Genomic DNA, 21,369 nt, shown 5'->3' on the forward strand with positions numbered 1-21,369 from the left:
TTTAGCATGGGGATGATTTAATATCACTGGACATGCATCATACAATTAAATGACTGAAATAATTTTTATAGATATATTTTCTACACCATCTAATTCACCCATTTAAATGTAGGTTCCAGTTTTAGTACAGTATTCACAAGGCTGTCATCTGTCACCATAACCTCATTTTAGAACACTGAATCACATCCATCAGCAGTCACTCCTCTTTCCCTCTCCCATGCACCCACACCTAGCCAGCCATTTATTTATTTTCTGTCCCAAGCTGGGTATGGTGGCACACACTTGTAATCCTAGCACTCTAGAGGCTGAGGCAGGAGGATTGGTGGGAGTTCAAGGCCAGCCTGGACTAGAAAGTGAGTTCAAAGCCAGCCTCAACTACGCAGTGAGGCACTGTCTCAAAAATACAAAACAATTTCTTTTCTATCTCTATGGATCTGCTTATTCTGAACATTTCTTAAAAATAGAATCAAATAATATGTACTCCTTTGTGACTAGCTTCATTCACGTTTTCAAGGTTCACTTGTTATAGCATGTATCAGTACTTCATTTCTTTTTATTGCCAAACAATATTCTATTGTGCAGATATACTACTATACAGTATTTTTATCCAACCATTAGTTGATGGACACTGGGCTGTTCCCACTTTTAGGTGATTATGAATAATGCTATCAACATTGTTGTATGAGGTTTTGTATATGCATGTTTTCACTTCACTTGGGTATGTAAGTAGGAGTGTAATGGCTGGGTTATAACTCTGAGGAACAGCCAATCTTCTTCAAAATCACTGTCCCCCACAACGGCTAAGGTCCCAACTCCACAGCCTTGTCAAGGTTTTGTGCAGCAGGTTTTGTTACAGCCAGCCTCAAGGGTGAGCAGCAGTATTTCACTGTGAGTTTTCCTCACATTTTCCTAAAGGCTGATAATGGTAAGCACTTTTTCATGCACTTAGTGGCCACCTGTATACCTTTAGAAATATCAATTCCAATACTTGTGCTTCTCTGACTGGGCTGTGTTGTTGACCTGTTAAGATTCCTTTATATGTTCTATGTACAAGTTCCCTGTTAGATGGTCTGCAAATGTTTTCTCCTGTTCTATGGGTTGTCTTTTTCACTCCCTCCACGGTATTCTTTGATGCCCCCAAATTTTAAATTCTAACAAAGTCTAATTTATCCATTTTTTTCATGTGTCACTTGTGCTTTTAGTGTCAGGGATCTAGAAATGTCAAGAAATTTGCTTAACAAAACAAGTTCACAAAGATTACACCTGTTTTTTCTCCTAAGAGTTTGTTATGGCTTGTGTCTAGGTATGCCCCCAAAGCCTCATGCAGTCATAGGTGGAACTTTTTCAGAGGTGGCTGGATCTAGAGTGTATGATCCTGGAATTGATTCATGGTGTAGTGCTAGACTTAAGGGCACTAGGATTAAGAATATGAATGCAGGGCTGGGGATTTAGCTCAGTGGTTCCGCCGCCTGTCCGGCAAGCCCAAGGACCCAAGTTCGATCCTCGGTACCAGAAAAAAAAAAGAAAAGAGTATAAGTGCTACCTAGCCCAAGTAGCTTAGATAAGATATAAGGGATGGAAAGAGCTGTGGTCGTCCCCTGTTGCTTTGTTACCCTCTGCCCGCCATGAACTGTTTCTCCTCTGCAGTACCACCCTGCCTTGGTGCCAGCCAATTATGGACTGAAACCTCTACAAACTGTGAGCTAAATAAACTTTTCCTCTTTAAACTTTGGGTGTTGGGTATTTTGTCTCAGCAACAAGAAAAGTAACTAAGGACAGAGTTTTATAGCTTTTGCTCTTATGTGTAGCTGTATGATCCATTCTGAATTAAATTTTGCATTCAGTGTGAATAAATTCATTTATTTGCGTATATCCAGTTGTCCCAGCACCATCTGCTGAAAACACCATCTCCTCTCTTATGGCACTCTTGTCACATCGAGACATGAGAAATAAAGCCATATCCTTACAGATGTACTCAGTGTGTGAGAAACACTGTACTGGGAGTTCCCACACACTCACTCTCATCCTCTATTTCCACCGTAGCATGTGTAAAATCTGTTACCATCTCATTCCTTTGCTGACTTGCTTCTTAACTGTTTTCCCCATTCTAATGCATATTTCACAAAGACAGGGACTTTGCCTTGTGTATTGTTGAACCCTTGTTATTCCTAGAAGGCACCTAAAAATTACAAATATGATGGCCCAGAGTAAAATGTGGCTAACGTTCATACATTAGCAGGAACTGCTATAACAACTCAACTTTTCTTAATGTTCTGTAAGTACTGCCTGCTAACCAACTGCACCTCTGAAGCACCTATTTTAATATTCTACAATGGATATATGTTACCCTTATAATCAGATACAGAATTAAGGATCTATAACATTTTTGCATCAATATCCTTCAAAGTTCTAAGAACTTCTATTTTTTATTTCATAAATAACATATTTTATTTTATTTTACTGCATGTGACTATTCAGCAGGGCATCCATGATCAATAACATCTAACGCAATGCACTGACCCCTCTGTACTGTACAGATGGCAGAGAGAGGCAACATAAGTGCCTTGTCCTAACATGATAGTGAAAGATGGGCTTCACGTCTCAAGATCCAGAAACAATACATACCCAAAAGAAAACACTGTTTAATAACTGTTAAGATTTATATAGCAAAAATATTTTAAATTTAAGGTAAGTCAGACAAAATGTACAAAGACCCAATATACACTGTGAAATCTTTACAAACATATCATAGTTTGAAGAACGTCTATTGTTTCCACCATCAACAAAGCAGCTCTGGTCCAGGCCTTGGGAGCCACCTCGGCTTCCCCTTATGCCACACATTCAAATGATCAGAATTAAGCCAGCTCCATGCCCAAAGTATATATCCACTCTAACCACCTCTCACTAGCTCCACTACTGACAAAATTCAAATTCTTCCCCTTTCACCATCTATAATTCCAGCACTATGAGATTGAGGCAGGAGGATCATCATGAGATTAAAGCCAGCAGCCTAGGCTGCACAGTGAGTTCAAGGTCAGCCTCAACTACAGAGACTCTGACTCAAAAAACAACAACAAAAAATCCTTGCCTTTGGCCTAACTGCCTTTCCTGGTCTAATTCTTGCCTACAGCACATTTCCTACTTTCCCCCCTTATTCAGTGAATTCTTGCCATACATGCCTGTTCTGTCCCTGGTATATGCCTTGCACACTGCTCCTCAGGACCTTTCAGTTCCTCCTGAAGTGATCTTTCTGTGGCTTGCCATGCAAGTGCACCTCAAGTGCCACTGACTCAGGGACCTTCTTTGACAGTCCCAGCTGCAGAGGCCAACTCTCTGGACTCTCTATTGATCAGCTTACTTCACACCACTTCCTGCTCCCCTGCATGATCTCATCTTCCTTGTTTTTTTTTTCTTCTTCCACTTTAGAATGCTAACTTCAAACTTTGTTTCCCCAGTGTATGGGTTAGTTCTTGGCATGATGAATAAATGACTGATGTTCTGAATATTGAAGGCACTGCAGAACTGTGTTTCAATCTCCATTAATTATGTCAGGAAAAATATACCTAAGAGTGGAAGGGAAGATATTTCCATATCAAAATTTAAGTCATCTGGGCTGGGGATTTAGCTCAGTGGTTTCACCGCCTGCTGCACAAGCGCAAGGACCCCGAGTTCGATCCCCAGTACCAAAAAAAAAAAAAATTTTAAGTCATGTGAAAACTCAAAAAGTTCATTCCAAGTAAAGTAGCATTAATTTAAAAAAATAATAAAACAATTGAAACATGTTCTATTGCACCCTTTCCCACCCTTTTGATCTGATCTACAATTATCAAAGCACACACTGGCATGAAGATGATCTAAAGATGAACACAGGATATGAAGATGAAGCAGAACTCTCAACTATTCCAGAGTCATCCTCAGTTAGGCAGAGCTATTGTGCACAGGCAGGAATGCTGTGTGATCTGTGCTATACCAGCAGCACGGTCTCTGCATTTGGACAGAGAATGAATGATTGGGTATGAGGGGATGTGACTAGAAGGTGGCCTCAGGTTTGGGTGGACTCCCAGAGCTGGTTGTTGAAGGATTTAGCTGCCTTGTGATTAGCTACACTGAAGTCACTTTTCAAGGAATTCATGATTTAGGCTTTTCCCATTCATATAGCAAATAATGAAAAAGGTATTAATCTCAGTAGCTCAAAGGTTACCGCCATTTAATACTATTTTAGCCAACAGTGACAAGCACTTCACTGTGTGCCAGGCACTCCTTCAAGTGTGTCACCCATACTGTTATGATGGTGGCCACTATTACCATTTTCACATGGAAGAACAATGAAACCTAGGTGTAAAACAGCCAGTAAGGCAAATAAGGTCAGACCGTAAGTGGCAAAGATTCAAAGTGTCTTGGCAGCTCAGTGCAGGCCCATGCTCTCTCAATCATTTGTCAGTATGGTTTAATAGGAATGATAATAACACCACTGCTGTAAGGATTCAATGAGAGGAAGTAACACAACGCCTGATACACAGTAAATACTTGTAAGTCACCTAAGATAGCATTACTTCCTGTCCTTTTTTTTTGTTAGGCTTTCAAGTGCTGCCTTTCTATGGTTCAGGATGCCTCAATGAGCATCAAATACCTGCCAGTTACATTTTCAAGGTGAGGAGGAGAGCTGGCTTTTACTGAGGGGGTTATGTATACCAGAATCATCTTAAAGGCACTACTAACAGTACTTGCCTCACTTACCTTGAAGGATTTTTCACTGTCAGACTCAAATTTAATGGAGTAAATGCAGGGAAGTCCTATCCTATTAGTTCAGTACTTAAATCTCAATTTCCCATTGCATGTTTTAAAAGCATGTGGGACAGAAGTAATCAAACTCCATGGGAAGCTGCCCTTTGTCATAAATAAGAAAATCCTCTCAGGCACTGCTCATTCAGGCTCACTCAGCAACATCCATGTAGGCCTACTGTAAGAGGCACCTCACTACTAATGAAAGAGCTCAAATCTAGTTCCACAGAACATCTTAATGCATGCTGTAAAATCCATATGCTAACTCAGCACTGTTTCTTACACAGGTGCAGAAAAAGAACTAAAGCGCTCGTTCCCATTACAAGGTAAACAGACCAAGTCACAAAGTGTAAGGTCCAACAAGGTGGCCATGAATATATGTAATTTAGTGAGTCCTTTAAGTGTAGCCAGCATGCTGAGAATTTGTATTTTTAATTTTATTTAATTTCAATTAACTTAAAAGTCCCAATGCCATTAACTGGAAAATTTGTTAAGTATATCTGAAGCAACTTGGATACGTGAATTCACTTTTGACTATAAATTTTATGGTCTCTAAATATAAATCAAGTATGTCCAATTAAAGTGTTTGAATTGAGATGTGCTTTCAGTGTAAAACATGTATGGGATTTCAACAATTTGAGAGAACAAAACACTGTGAAACTGCTCCTTAGTTTTTATATTAATTAAATGTTAATGTAATAGTTTAGATACATTGGTTTAAATAAACTTCACTTTTTCCTTTTCCTTTTTTGATGAGGCTACTAGAAAATTTTAAGGAACATGCACAGCTTGCATTTTATTTTTGTTTGTTGGGGTGTTTTTGTTTTTGTTTTTGTTTGTTAAGAGAGGGTTTGTTGTATGTAGCTCAGGCTGGCCTTGAATTTGCAGGGATCCGCCTGCCTCAGATTCCTGAGTGCTGGGTTTACAAGCATGTGCCACCACACCTGATTTATTTTTATTTAACAGCACTGAAATTAAGATTACTAATATTCTTATAACAAAGCTTCAGTGCTTTGAGAATTTCCCAAAGCTCTTCAGGTTCAACAACTAACTTAAGGGGCCAGGGATTTAGCTGAGTGGTTCCACCGCTTGCCTTGCAAGTGCAAGGACCTGAGTTCAATCCCTGGTACCAAAAAAACCCAAACAAAAACCCCCACAAAAAACAACTGACTTAAATGAGTGCTCAAAAGAAGCTGGACAAGTGTGACCTATATCTGCCCAGGCATTAGCTTTAGATCTACTACTACATGAGAATACCAACAAAAAAATGTGAAAACATTTTTTTTTTTTTGTACCGGGGATCGAACTCGGGGTCCTTGTGCTTGTGCAGCAGGTGGCGAAACCACTGAGCTAAATCCCCAGCCATATTTTAAAATAAATGCTAAATACATTTACAAAGCCACATAGGAATAAGTGTAGGAATGCTGAGTGTGGTGGCACACACCTGTGATCCCAGCACTCCGGAGGCTGAGGCAGGATTCACCACCAGTTCGACTGGGCTCCAGAGTGAGTTCAAGGCTAGTTTGAACTACATAGCGCGACCCTGTCTCAAAAAAACAAAACAAGCAAACAGGGAAGGAAACTCACCTGTTCTTTTCTGTGAAGATAAACAAGTAATAACCTGTAAGGTACTGTAAAAATATTGAAAGGAACAGTCTTCCTTTGATGTGATCCAAAAACAAAGCACGGCAAATGACCTTCCTGAAGCACTGACCAGCTGATCTATGCCTCAGGGCAACAGAACTAGCTCTCAGCCTTTTCATATATTCAACTAAAGGTCAAGGTCTTAATTTTTAATTTCATTGCTTTAAACTTTTTTCATTGTTTACTTAAATCAATTACTTTTTAAAAAATTATTTTAAAATGTATTGGGGCTAGGGATTGAGCTCAGTGGCACCGTGCCTGCCTCACAAGTGCAAGGTCCTGAGTTCGATCTCCCGTACCAAAAAAATAAATAAAATAAAATGTATTCACTTTTACCATAACAAAGCAAATCGTGGAATAAAGTACACAGCACATAAGCATCACAATGTCAGCTGCTAGAAGACTAGTTCAGTGTCAGAGTTAAGAACCACTCTAGACTAGGTGGAGGATTTAGCTCAGTGGTTCCGCTGCCTGCCCCACAAGCGCAAGGACCAGAGTTCAATCCCCGGTACCAAAAAAAAAAAAAAAAAATCACTCTAGACTAAATTCTACCAAATGCAATGAAGGTCCTTGAACAGTAGGTTCTGATGAATGTAATAAGTTCGTTCAACGTATCACTGAGATGAAAGAACCTGTTTATTTTTCTAACCTATACCTTTCTCAAAAATTTTAAGAAAAATGAACAGGACACAGCTCAAAAGGACAATTTCAAGTGAAAAATTCTGGCTTCTAACATCAACACAAAGGAGGCAAGGACAGAAGAAAAACTGATTAATGATATTTCTGAGCATTCGATGTAAACCTCTGGATACGACTTTCATGGACAATATGGAGAACAATATTATGCCCCACGGGAAACAATCTTCTTTCTTTCTTTATTATGCTGTGTGGTTTAAACACACAAACAGCAGATAGCACAATAAAGAGAGCATGGCTGGGTCACTCAGGGACTACAGCTTTGCTCTGTAGTTTAAAACAATCCATCTATATGTAAAGTTCAGTTTTTCAAAGCTTTAAGACTTTTTCAAATTTCAAATACAGTATACTCATCTCAAAGTATTTAATTATTGAAAGAAAATATAGTTACATTAGCAGAAAAACAAATGTTCAGAGTCCTCCTGGATACTAAGTTAAACATTAAACACTATTTTATTTAAACCAATTGTTTTTATGAAAAAGTGATAGTTATTTGTTTTGCATGTTTTTTAGTAGACTCTATTTTTTGAGTTTTAGTTCATAGCAAATCTGAGCAGAAAGGAAGCATTCTCACACATCTTCTCTGTGTGTTTAACGCTTTGGCTCATAAACTGTCCAGGAAACAGGACAGTATGAAGCCGTAAGAGTTAATTGCAGGACCCCAGCTAAGTAGGAACTGCATTCTAAATCACTCTACAGTCTCTAATCCCAGGAGCCAGGAAACAGCAGGTGAGAGAAGTAAGAGTGGCAAATTTCTGTGACCTACCTCATGAGGCCTGAAAAGAAACCTGTACACAAAAGTGGGTGACATCTGTCCTTAAGGTCCTAACACTGACCAGCATGTTCCAGTTGTTGTTGTTTTTTTTAATGTAAATAAATGCAGATGAAGTGAGGCTCACAGGATGCAGCATGCATCTAAAAACATAAGATGAGGGTTGGGCGATGTAGTCCTGTTCAACCCTGATAGACTGCTTGCCTAGTGGGCATGAGGCCCTGGGTTCAATCACCAGCACCACAAAGACAAAAGGATTCAATAACATGGAAGAAGTTAACCTTCTACTAATCAGTTAAATGCAGATCAAAATGAGGAGAAACCACTTCACAGTCATCACATGGACAAAGGTTCTAAGTTTTCTAACACCAGGTGAAAAGAAATGGAAAAACAAGCTATAAACTATGGAAGCAAAGTAAACAAACCAACAGGGTAGGAAATCCATCCACCCTCCAATCCAAGGCTTCATTTCTACACAAACACCAACAAGAGATAGGCACTGGGCCTAGAGAAGTAATATACAAGAAGATGTGGAAATCGCCTGTTGCAAAGTTTTGGAAGACCAGATGTCCATGAACAGGGGAACAGACAAACTTTTGTACAGTCACACAATGGAATACTATTCAGTAGTTTTAGAAAACCAGACTCACAACTAAAACCAAAAACTAACTCCCCTCAAAAAAGTTTTAATTTTTAAAAACTCTACAAAAGGTGACACAAAGCATAGACATATAAATTTTAAAAACACATCAGTGCAATGTGTATTACTAAGGTCACATATGTGTAGCTAACAGCATGAACTACTGACAAGAATGGGATGGATCAATTTTAGCTGACTGGAAATCGCCTGAGCCCTACACTCCTGGAAAGCAATGATGGGCAAGTAGCCTGCCCTCACTGCCAGCTGTGGGAAACAGCAACTGCAAAGGGCAGGCCTGCTTACACTCGCAGATGAGAGCCACATCCATCCTTCTCAAGGCTCCGTGGTTTACCTGACCCAGGTCTCCTTTCTGTTTGAGAAGTTTCTTCTTAATGAATGCTCTCCTAATCTGCAGCAGCCTGAATAAAATCATCGCCTTAATAAGCCAGTACGTGATGTCTTTGACCCCAGACTGGCTGCCTCTGGGGAGGGATGGGAACGGTTAGAGGAAACTAGCATTTAGCTGCAAAGGCAACATAAAAATGTGAAATATGGCAAAAAATTAACCTCTTTTATACAAAGGGATCTTTATTCTGTGCACTTTACTCCTTAAAATGTTCAAAGAGGTTTAAAAATTATTTTAAAGGTCCATTTAGCTCAGTGGTGCTTCGCCTGGCTCATAAGTAAAAGGTCCCGAGTTTGATCCCCTGTACCGAAAAAAAAAAAAAAAGAATTAAAGCTTGATGTGCAGTCAGGAAAAGCAACTGGTCACAAGTTGAGAATCCTTCAGTCTGTTTTCTCCTATATTAAATAGGCACAGGAATAAGAGCCTAGCCTACTTCACTGGGCTGTCATAAGTAAAAGTGTTTTTCCCTGTGGTAAAACGCATTTGTAATTCGGCCTAAGCCAATTATAATGCAAATGTACACCTTGGTTACAAGAGGAGCTAGGCAGGTCTACCTGTGAGTCACAATCCATAGCCAAGAAAACCACTGAGCAAACAGCCTTAGGAACCTGACGGTGGGCTGGCAAACAGCTCTGCACATAATAAAGGAAGCTGGCACGCCCAGTACACACACAGAATTTTATGTGGAGTGTATAAAGGAGGTGGGAGGGCACTATAAAGTGAGGCATTCGAAAACAAGAAATCTCATTTTAAAAGTGCCCAGGATGAGTTTTTAAAAATTGGTTTCAATTTGTTTTATTCCAAATGCTTTGAGAAGAGCTGGTGAATACCAGGAAGTAATTCTTCTAATTTAGAACACACCCTTGGCTGGGCATAGTGGCACACCTCTGTAATCCCAGCATTCCAGCGCTCCGGAGGCTGAGGCAGGAAGGTCACTGCAAGTTGAGGCCAGCCCAGGCTACACAGTGAGTTGAAAGCCAGCCTGAACTACAGTGAGACCCTGCCTTAAAAAAAAAAAAACACACAAGCAAACAAAAAAATGAAACAAGGGCCTGGGATTTAGCTCAGTGGTTTCGCCGCCTGCTGTGCAAGCGCAAGGACCCGAGTTCGATCCCTGGTACCAAAAAAAAGAAAAAAAGAAAAAAATGCAACAAAACGAAACAAACAAACAAAAAATACCCACACCCATCAGCAGTTAAAATTTAACCTAGGGTTAAAAAAAACAAAAACAAAACTTGGCACCAAGCATCTAACCAACAAATCGAAACATTTCCAAATACTGAGAGAAAGTACTAGAATCTAGGATAATAAATAAAGGAACTCTCCCTCGTCACAATACTCTCTAATTGCTAGAATGAATAGCTCTGCTTGTAAGACCAAATGTAAGACTAACCTTTAAAATGACCAGTCTGTATTCTGAGCTCTTTATTCTCTACAAGCATTCAAACAAAAGTAGCTTGTAAGGGCTTTCTGAACTACTACTATAAGGTGAACAAGTTTGAAATGTATTTAGTATCTACCATCTTTAGTTTTTACTTCTTCCTCTCTCTCCAACTAGCAGGAAGGAAGGTTCTCCCTTCATTTTATTTGAATGTATAGAAGTACAGGAGATAAGTTTTATAACTTAAGTTAAAATGTTTGGTCCTATTTTCAAACAAAAGTCTGTACTGTATTAGAAACTAAAAACAACAACTACAAACAAGACTCTGCAGCAAACTCCAGTTCACTTCAAAAAGCACTTGCAGCAAACTGGATGGTTCTGTTTATGAGAACTCAAAGCCCTTATATTAAAAGTCACTTAGTATAAAGTAGTATATACATTTAAAATCTTAAATAAGTTTAAAAGAATTAAGATGCTGATCCTCTTTGCAGCTTACTGCAAAGAACCAAAGACTATGAACCAACCCCCTATTACACACGCTCACATACCAAAAAACTACTGGCTAATCTTTTTCTTCCACGAACGAGCATGGCTGCATGAAAGTTGCACTACTGTAAGAAAACCAACACTGTTACTCTACAAATACACACTGTATACAGATAAGCTGGTACCAACAGCTTCCAGGCGGACAGATGCAGTTAACAGTGTAATTATTTCTAGCAAAGTCTCGTAAGGCTGTGCCTACAAATCATTGACCAAAAATGGTAACAGTGTGTGCAACTTCAGAAAGTGACAAAATGTTTTATCTGATAGTCCGGCTGAAAATACCCTTTTACAGCAGTGTCAGTGTTGAGGGAGAAAATATATGTAAAATCTCCATTATCTACAATAATACTGAACACGTTTACTTTTTTTTTTTTTTTTGGTACCGGGAATCGAACTCTGGTCCTTGCACTTGCGCAGCAGGCGGCGAAACCACTGAGCTAAATCCCCGGCCCTACATGTTTACTTTTAAATGACTAGGGTAATTTAAAGGACTTTTAAAACGCTTTTAAATTTGTTGTATTAGCATCCAACATCATGCTCGCACCTTGCACTCCAAAATCCTGGTACAGCCAAACTGTTCACAGATATAAGAAAATCTCCAGCGTCACATGGAGGGATCGGACAGGGAAGGGTTAAAACAGGCCCTCCCAAGGCTGACAAGCACGACAGTGCTGCTGGAAGCTGATTGCCAGATACGACAAACAAAGCGGTGGCAAGGCCACCCGGTTCTTAACCGAGCCAGGGTCCGCCCTCCCGGATTGTTCAATAAAGGCCTTATTTTCCTTATTGATGGAAAGACCTCACGATGGAAACGTGGACGGGTCACTGAGCGCCGGCTTTGAGGAAACCTGCACCGAAGGGGACCGTCGCCGGATTCCGAGCGCGGCCCCACACCTGCTCTGCAGACACCGATCGGCTCCCCGGGCGGGTGGGACACTCGACCTCGGCCTGTCGCACTGAGGACCGGTGGGGAGGTGGGGGATGGCACCCGGGGCGGCGGCCTGGCAGCGGCCCAAAGCCGCGCAGAGGCCGCGGGCTACCGGGGGGAAACGGGGGGCCCTCCTCCACCGAGGCCACAGCCGGGCCTAGGTCTCTCTTCAGCACAGTCGCAGCTCACGCCCCACAGCCCCGACCCCGCGGAGCCCGGGTGCCCCGCATCAGTCCGCCCCGGGGCTCCCTCTCACTCACCATCTTCGCAGCGGCGGTTGCAGGGATTCAGGGGAGGGAGCCGGCGGGAACCGAGTGTGCGGAACAACCTCCTCACACCAGCAGGACGAGAAAGCGAGCGCAGAGCCGACGCGGCACCGTGAGCCTACTAAGGGGCGGTCGCGCGCCTCGGGTCAAAATGCGCCTGCGCACGTCACGCACTGCCCGCGTTGCTACACGACGGGCCGGCCCGGCAATGCCCCGCCCCGGGGGCAGCCTGGAGTCCGGACTGCGGGGGCGTCGCTCACCTGCCCGGGGCTGAGGGGCGGGACCCCTTCGCCAGCTCCAGTCTTGAGGGGCGCGGGCAGGTTCTACTTCCTCAACTGCAGGTGATGAGAGGCGGAGCTTGGGCTGGCACCTGCTGGCCAGGGGCGGGCAAAGGACGTCTAAAGTGGAGAGGCCCGGCTCTTACCCCGTAGGGGGCTCGGCCACACTCCGCCCCGCCCACTGCACCGCCATTGCCCATATATAGAAACGGCCACCTGGCCAGGTGTGCACGCCTTTGGGGGTGGGGCTGGGGTGCAGGCTGGGCGGGGCGCGCGGTGGGAGGACAGGGTCGGGAGGTTGGCGGTAGCCTCGGATGGGGCGGCACCCCGCATTTTTTACCTACTTTGGTGCGATTCCCGCAGCCCTCCGATGATTGGCCAGCTAGACACGGCGGACCCTCGCGTGAGAGGAAAAATCTGCACATTTTTCCTTCTTCGCGAGGCGACTGAGGCCCGCTCTGGGCACCCTGTGAGTCAGCGCTAATGTGAGGTCTGGAGAACAGGCGCGATTTGTTTATCTTCGGTCCAGGCCGGGAAGGAGCCGTGGCCCAGGGTGTGGCCAGGGCGGCAGTTGAACTGCTCCGGGCCCGGGGTTTTCTACTCGCGAACTGTGGTTGCACCAGAAACAGCTTGCAGGGGACCAGAAGGAATCCCAGCGCTTTTCTAACGCATGTTTTTGTGGGGAATACAGGGGACAGGAAGAATTTACAACTGGGAAGATTACTGAACTTTATATTAAGTTGTACCTAATTTAGGCAGCCAAGAGCATAATGATTTATACCGAAACTGTTTTGATTCTCCAGATATGACGATTTGAACAAGATGGTCAGTATGGGGTTTTTGAGTTTTTTAAATTCTGGGCGTTATATAAAAGCTAAGTTCTAGGTGGCTTTTGTTCTGCTTACTCAGCATAGAAATCCATTTCTCATTACTTTTTATTTTTAAGGCAATAAGGAAGTTGGGGCGGTTTTAAGCCTTTACCACTGGCTGCAGGTGTTTGGCAAGGACGTGGGAATTACCTGAAGAACTTGTTCCAAATTAGGCTTGTAAGTTCCCTACTGTACTGACAGTGCGAGACCTCAAAATTTGCATATCTAACACTGCCGGTGAGCTGATGCAGCTGACTTTAGTTCGAACGCTGAGAAACTGTTTATCCAACTTTGTTTTTCCGACTGCCTAGGGCTTGTTAGCTGTCTGGAAGTAGGAGGCTTCCCTTCCAGTCCTAAACTGAAGCGTGTTCAATTAGGGACACGTGTCTCCCTGCTCCAGCCTCCGACACCAGTTACAGTTAGGTCTAAACAGAAGAATCCGATCCTGTTACTGTCCTGCTTAAGATTTTCTGTGACCTGGCCAGGGATTTAGCTCAGTGGTTTCGCCGCCTGCTGCGCAAGCGCAAGGACCTGAGTTCTATCCCCGGTACCAAAAAAAAAAAAAAAAAAGATTTTCTGTGACTTGTTCCAGCATCCTCATAAAGTCAGTATGGCCCTTCTGCCTATGGTGTTGGCCTGCCTTTCCAGCCACGTTTCCCACCTCTTCCAACGTGCCAAATGTTTCTTCCAAGCTAAACTTCTTGATCCAGTACCCTTACTGTTCTTTCTGTGCCATAATTGCTTCTCACCACTTCCCAAGGGGTGGATGGTTAGTGGACAGCTCCCTTCTCAAAAATTAATAAGAATCCACTTCAACTGGGGATCTTGCTAAAATTCGATTCAGGAATTAAGGACTGGGGTCTCACATTCCCTTACACAATATACATGCTGCTGGTCCTCAGATCACAGTTGGAATACCCAGCTTTTCTGAGTTTTCCCTACTGTTAATGTAGCTCTGTTTGGTGTACAATGTTTGCCACTACTGTAATGCTGGGTTAGACCAGTGGTTCCTTGAGATCTAGAGACACTTTGGATGCATTTACTTGAGGGCCCAGCCCTTCATATGTTGTAACTATTTATAAATGTTCAGTAAGTGCATCAGTATCTGGAGATGTTCTTGGATTTGTCAGGCAAACTTGTGTGCCAGTGCACCCTGGCCTGAGATGAGCCCCCATTTCCTTAGGGTCCTGTTGAACTTAAGTCACTCCATTTACACCCAGTCATTCTAGATAGTCTCATCCCTCTTCACAGAGGAAACTGTTTAACAGGATGCTATGGGCTGAACGTTTATGTGTCTCCCATTCAAATGCTGAAATCCCCAACATGATTGGAGATATTTGGAGGTGGCCCTGCAGGAGTGATCAGGTAGTAAGGGCAGAACCCCCAGGAGTGGCAGCACCCTAGACCCAGAGACTCTTCTGCCTCGCCCACCACTGCAAATACACAGGACCAACATTTCTGAACCAGGTCCTCCTTCTTTCACAGACACTTAATCTTTGGGGGAAAATAACTCTCAACCTGCTGGAGGCCAGATGTGCTGAGTTTTTGTCTCCTGAGAAAGGAAGGAGGTGAAGAGTAAGGAAAGGTTTACCGACAGCTCCTGAGAGACAGGAGGGGTCCCAGAAGTGCGTGGCCCCACAGGCGCTTTCTCCAAGAATGTTCTATGGAGCAAAATCACAAGGTGGGTACACAGTGGGTCAAACTACAGTCAACTGATAGGGCTTCGAGTAGCTCATATTGATCCAATAGGGAATTGAGGCACATAGCAAGGGTGCACAGCAAGCATCGTTAACTTCAGCTCATCTATAACTTCTAACATAGGAAGAACAGAGGAATTTTTTTTTTTTTGAAAGGGACAAGAAGGGATAGGAGGATGAGTCTGGATATTCTGGTCACCCATCTATATGCCTCATGTCCATCTGGACTTTAGTGAACCGGGTGGCACTAATTGCAGTAGAATCTCAAGTTGCTCTTTTTTCCTTAGGGAGATTCTCAGGCCTGGCCATATTGTCTCCATCTTGAGTCCTGGCCCCCTTCAGATGTGCCTTCAGCAGCAGTTTTGATGTGTTTTCATCTTCCACACTGACTCCCTTGAGGGCTTATCCCTGTCTGACTACCTATTAATTTCTACCTAACTTAGCTGTCTAGTATCTTGATCTTGTACCTTCCAGCCTCCAAAGCAATAGGAATATATCTCTGTTTTCTCTGCTGACCCCCAGTCTGTGTGTGGCTTTGTGCTGTACAGCCTGAACAGACTATAACACATAAAGTCTCTCCTTGAATACAGCATGGGTATGTTCCATTTCTGATTTAGAAGACGTTTTGCAAATGCAGTACTTGATCTATGAACATGCAAGCACTTTCATTTGAAGCCATTAATATGACTGGCAGAGAATAAATTCACTTTGAAGAGATTGCAGAGACACCGGTGTTTTGTTTTTTTGTATTGTTTTGTTTTTTTGGTACTGGGGATTGAACTCAGGACCTTGCGCTTGCAAGGCAGGTGCCGGCTAAATCCCTGGCCTGAGACATGGGTGTTAATAGTCTGAAAAAGCTCCTTTGCCAGGGGTAAACCCTATCAGAAGGAAGTGTACAAAACTATTTTTGAATCTTTTCCCTGCCTTCCCACAAATTCACCTCCTCCATATCTCCTACCCTTTATGGTGTTTTGCTGGTTGTATAGTGTTCTATAGTTCACTTTCATACAATTAATGATTATCTTGGTGACCTGGCCTTATCAAGAAATCATTCCTTATAATTGCAGAAAAGCATGACTGTCCATTTGTTTAATCTCTGTCCTACTGATAGCCGTTTAGTTTCTTTCCAAAGCATGACTATCACAGTGTCTCGATGAACAGCCTTATGACTAGCCTCTTTGCACACAAGCAAGTACACTTCTCAGAAAAGGACAAATAAGGGAATCAGGTACTTGGTTCAAGGCTGAGAGTTCAAGCTCTTCAAAGTATCTGTGGACAGAATGTACCATAAAAATATGAAAAGTAAGAAAACATGCACACACCCCCAAGGTACACTGTTGAATGAATGAATGAAAACAAGTTGCAGCTAGCACTTGGGAAGCTGAAGTAGGAGGATCGCTGCAAGTTCAAGGCCAGTGTGGGCTACATAGCACAAAGCAAGCCTGCACTACAAAAAAAAAAGAACAAAAAAGCTGAGGCCCTACATGATGAGACTTTCCGCATTTTTAAAGATGGTCTATATTTTACAGACTTCAAAATAGTAACCTCAACTGCTATCAAATTTTGATATGATTTCACTTATAAAAGAAGAGCAGAGGCAAGGAATTCAAAAATGGCATATTGACTTGGTAGTGTTTGGGACCCATTTCTATACTGTTGCTTTGCTATGCAAAGATTCCTTTCCTGAGGTCACTTCCTACTCCAGAATGGGTACTGGAACAGGTATTCCTTCCCTACTCCAAGCAGTAAGAAGGAAGAAAAGGTAAAAAGGGCACCCCTCCGTTTTTCAGGAAACTTCCCAGAAGTACCATACAGAGTTTTCCCTTTTATCTCATTGACCAGAACTTAGTCATATGTGAAATGTAGCATTATGAGTAGCATTATGCTCAGCTAAGAAATCAGGATGCCTCCTTTACTAAGGAAGAAGGGGAAATAGATATTGGGAGATAACTAGTGGTGACTGCCATAAGTAGTCACCACTACTGTCTCATTCCACAGACAGGGAAGGTGCAGAGATGCTCCTCAGGGACTCAGGGAAGTGTGGACCAAGCCCATGAGAAATGGCGAGAGAGCCGGGTGTTTCGATGCAGCCTCAACAATGGCAGAGACGGTTCACTGGAAGACAATTGGGAGTTACAGAGAACACATTCTGAACACCCCTCTCCTTGCTGCCCACAGCCTGGTCCTGTGGGCCAGTCAGCCTCAAGGCCTGGAATCCAGCAGGTACTTTAGGAAAAGGCTGGGTGTATTTGAGTATCTTCGTGGGCACCACGTGGCAACACTAGTGATTTCATTTAGTCTTTATGGGAGAGTAGCAGTCATCCATACTGTTAAAAATCCATAATATTTAACATCCATAATGTTAAAAATTCAACAGCTCTGTGTGCTTTCCACAAGAGAGTGGTTTCTTGAGGAAAACCACAAAGAAATGGAGCAAGAAATGGGACAGCAATGTTGAGCAATGGTTCTGACCCCCCTCCTAGGCCATGAGTTCCCTTTGAGATGCTTATGAGAAGTCTAAGCCAGAAAGGGTAAGGTGTGCCTTACCCTTCAAGGGCTCCTGAAGCCAGCCATTAAACTAGATATTTAGAGAGAGTTTGGGGAAAATGTTTAAAAAGTAAACCCAGGAGTAGGAATAAATGAATGCTCCCACAGTTCCTCGCACACAGATGCACACTGCCAAGATCAGAGTTGCGTATCACACTGCTGATCTGTGAAGACAGAACCTTCCAGACCTTTACCACAAAGGGCATTTGTTAAGATACAGCTAACCTCCACATAGGACCACAGTTTGTTCACTTGTCCAATAGTCTTTCTTGGGGCTCTGCATGCTGTCTTCCTGTTTTTCACAAGCATGCTACGTTCTTCCTATATTTCTGATCTGCTGATTGCAATCTGAAGAAAAACAAGCCACAAAAAATTGAGAAAGGGACAAATAAGGAAATGGAGTATTTGGCCTAGGAAAGGCTAACTGAGTTCATAACTCTTCAGGATACTGAGAAGCTCCAGGGCTGGTGCTATCCCAAATCACACAGTCAAAAAGAGTAGGAATGAGGGCTGGGGATTTAGCTCAGTGCTTCCGGTGCCTGCTTAACAAGTGCAAGATTCCGAGTTCAATCCCCAGTACCAAAAAAGGAAAAAAAAGGAATGAAGCAAGGAGAAGTGTCATAGCAAGGAGCACATATAAAAACAAGACAGAAGTACTTTTAGGGAAAGTCCAAGAGATATTTCCACAGTAGATTGGATGGGAGGAAAATGACAGTTGGAGAAGACGAACAGCATGTCACAACCACAGGATGGGAGCGGTGGCTCTCTAGTGGGGACCCATCCCCCCCCCCCCACCCTGTCCCACTGTAGCAAAGGAAAACCTCAGAACCTCCAGGGGCTGGTGTCCAGGCAGCCCTGGGCTCTGATGGGGTGGCATCCAGGCCAGAGCTTGCCCTCCTGTTTCTGCCTTGACTCAGTGATTAGATCGCAGAAGCAGGGTAACCATGAGACAGGAAATCATCTGTAAGGGACAGGGCCTCCTGGCTGAGGTGAGGTTGAGCCTGGATTCCAGCTTCAGGGTGCCCCAGCCCTGAGTACCCCCTATATCTCTCCCAAGCTTTCCAGGAGCAGCAGCGTCCCCAGAATTCTGCTCAAGCCCAGCAGGTGAAGACATGAGCTGTCTAAGTCTGCAGGTGAAGCTAATGAGACATTGGGGGAATCCACACACTGTGAAAAAAATAGGGACAAATGGAAGCAGAAGGAGGAAGAGGAAGAAATCATCAGGAGCGTAATAAATATTCTCAAAAAGCAAAGGAAAGATGTTGGGAAGCCAAAGGCAAGAATAAGCAGTTGAAGAAAAATTGGAGATGTTAGGAATATAAAATATTATAGAGCTAAAAGATTCAGTGGATGAGCTGGGGACACCCCAAACACTGGATACACCCAAAGACTGGATACACCCCAAACAGAGATGTGCGCTAAGGGATGAGGCCCACGAATTAGAGATCCAGAGAATTAGAGAACAGGCCAAGGCATGGAGGAGAAAGGGAAAGTCCAGTCTGTGAAAGGGAATCCACTACAGTGGAACTAGCAAAACAAGGGAATGAAATGCTTGAGAAAATAGTGACTGATCCTGCTGCTTTTAAGTTTTTGTTTTTTGAGACAAGCTTTCATTTTGTAGTTCAGGCTGGCCTTGAAATTGCAGTCCTCCTGCCTCAGCCTCCCAAGTGCTGGGATTACAGGCATGCACCACCACACCTGGCAGCTTTTTAGAGAGTGATTACTGAGTTCATTATGTCAACATCTGTACCTACTGCCTGGCTGCTCTGTTTAGAGCTATGTATGCGATAAAGTTGCAGCTGTACCAGAGCTTAAACCATAGTGTCCCAGATAGGACGACAACACAAAAAGTGCAAGGTTATGAGCGATAAGTGCTCTGTTGAAAATAAAGCTGGGTGATGTGGGAGTTGCTAGAAGTGAGGAGGGCACTATTTAGTCCTTTTGTTTTTTTGTTTTGTTTTGTTTTTTGTGTTTTTTGGTACCGGGGATCTAACTTGGGTCCTTGTGCTTTCGAGGCAGACAGCGGAACCACTGAGCTAAATCCCCAGCCCGACCCTGTCTCAATCAGTCAATCAATCAATCAATATTGGTACCCATGGAAGTGTTCTGCAAAGAGGTAGAATTTAATCTGAGACTGAAATGCTAGGAAAGACCCAGCCATGTAAAGATACAGAGGGAGAGCATCACAGGTGGCAAAGTTAGCCTCAAAGAACAGAGGGAAGACTGGCTTGGGCCTGAGGAACCAGAAGAGGATGAAAGATGATCATGTAGGGTTGTGTAAACCATGATGATGAAATTGGATAGATTGTTAAAAAAAGTGAATTATAGCCTTAGCATTAACAATATATTTATAGTTCATATTATTTTCTATTATATTATGTTCAGCTCATTTTCTGTTGACAATATCCAACTATCTGTGACCTACAAAAATAAGAACTCTTGTTCAGTCTAATACATGCAAACTACATAGGAGAATGACCAGCCTCATCTTTCAAAATGAAAAAAATATTTTACAAGGATTGTTTGTGTCACTCCATCCTCTTTTTTTTTTTTTTTTTTTGAGACAGGTTCTTGCTACACATGAAACTGGCCTCAAACTCACTATACAGCCCAGGCTGGCCTTGAACTCCCAGTGATCCTCTTGCCTCAGCCTTCTGAGTGCTGGGATTACAGGCCTGGCATCCTCTATTATTACCACCTGAATTTCTCATGTGAAAAAGAGGAGCTGAGTGTTAAAAAAAAAAGTTTGAATTTGCAGGCAAAACAAGTACCTTGCTCATAGACCCCCTTGACATCTTCTCAAAGAGCTCTGACAATGTTTCCTGAGCTCCTACTGGGTACCTGCTGCAGCTGTGCTCCACACTAGGACCAGGAAGGTGAGTAAGTCCCAGGCCCTGCCACAGGAGATCATTGCTGAAAACAGATCAATGCCAAGATAAACATAACCTGGGCTCTCTAGGGAATTCTCAGGACCCTAACTGATGGGGCCAATTGAACCAAAAGGATGGGCTGGAATTTTGGTAGAAGAAGGCCCTGGGTCTGTTACCAACAGGGCTTCTCACTTGTGTTGGCCAATATGGCCACGGAAGAGCCGGCTAGAGGCCTCACCTCTGAGTCTGATATGGGGAGGAAGAGAACATCAAATGATCTTACGGAAAAGTGACACTCAGTGGGCCAAGGTGCATAAGGCAGAGAGGGAAATGCAGGGGTTGTTTTGCTTGTTTGCCTTCACTGCCTAATTTGGCCTTCTGGGCCTGGGAAGAGGCTACCAAATGATTCAATCAAAGAAACCCAGCTCTTCCCAGGAGGAAATTTAGGGAGATAGTCAAGGGTGACTCCACCAGAAATAGTCAAAGGCCAGAGGCTGTGATATGAAACTCGAATGCCTTTTAGTATTACTGTTTTGCTGTTACCACTAAAGACTCCAATATTTCTATTACCAGTCCTGAAATGAGGTCTTTGAGTGGCCTGGAGGCCACCACTTCTGGTCTTGCCCAGCCCTGTTGTCTACGGCCCAGTGACCTGCAAGGTCCTGCACCTCTCTGGGCCCCTTGATGAGCTTCTTTGGCTCTAAGATGTGATGGGGGGCTGGGCGTAGGGCTCCTTGAGAGAACATGTGCCTAACATGTGTTAGGGTCCAGCTCCCATCCCCAACACCAAAATATAATTAATTAATTTAAGAAGATTTATTGAACACTTAGTAATTTGTGGAATATTCTATTCTAGGCATGCTGAGGCAGGCCCTTGTATGTTGGTGTATAATCACTGGGGTTTGGGTTTTACAGGGCCTGTGTTTTACAAAAAAATCAGTAAGTTGCTACAGGAGTCCAGACTGTAGAAGAATAGGGTTCCCTCAGCTCCCCCTACCTGGGGGCCCCTACACACATCCACTCGCTGTCAAACGCACAAGAGCCCCA

General features: G+C 43.3%; 1 protein-coding gene and 1 long non-coding RNA gene across 4 annotated transcripts in view; one reads left to right on the top strand and one right to left on the bottom strand.

Moving 5' to 3' along the window:
• Nucleotides 1–12,828, bottom strand: part of Dstn (destrin, actin depolymerizing factor) — a 30,898-nt gene extending 18,070 nt beyond the window's left edge. Inside the window, exon 1 of one of the 3 annotated variants that reach the window (XM_087188644.1) lies at nucleotides 12,684–12,828. In XM_087188644.1, coding sequence (XP_087044770.1) covers nucleotides 12,684–12,764 — 81 coding nt within the window. In that variant the 5' untranslated portion in view covers nucleotides 12,765–12,828. Of the gene's footprint in view, nucleotides 1–7,888; nucleotides 8,039–12,055; nucleotides 12,323–12,683 lie in introns of those variants that run through there. The other 2 variants (XM_004840855.4, XM_087188645.1) reach the window with 2 other exon arrangements.
• On the top strand, nucleotides 12,252–15,622 carry LOC106009018 (uncharacterized). The gene is made up of 4 exons (XR_001183202.3): nucleotides 12,252–12,402; nucleotides 13,286–13,385; nucleotides 14,694–14,889; nucleotides 15,193–15,622. It is a non-coding gene; the product is annotated as an uncharacterized LOC106009018 (long non-coding RNA).
• Nucleotides 15,623–21,369: the final 5,747 nt, after the last annotated feature.

The sequence above is a fragment of the Heterocephalus glaber genome, unplaced genomic scaffold (genome assembly GCF_053883595.1).
Source record: "Heterocephalus glaber isolate CG9 unplaced genomic scaffold, H.glaber_assembly_v1.0 deba00001532, whole genome shotgun sequence".
Lineage (NCBI taxonomy): Eukaryota > Metazoa > Chordata > Mammalia > Rodentia > Bathyergidae > Heterocephalus > Heterocephalus glaber.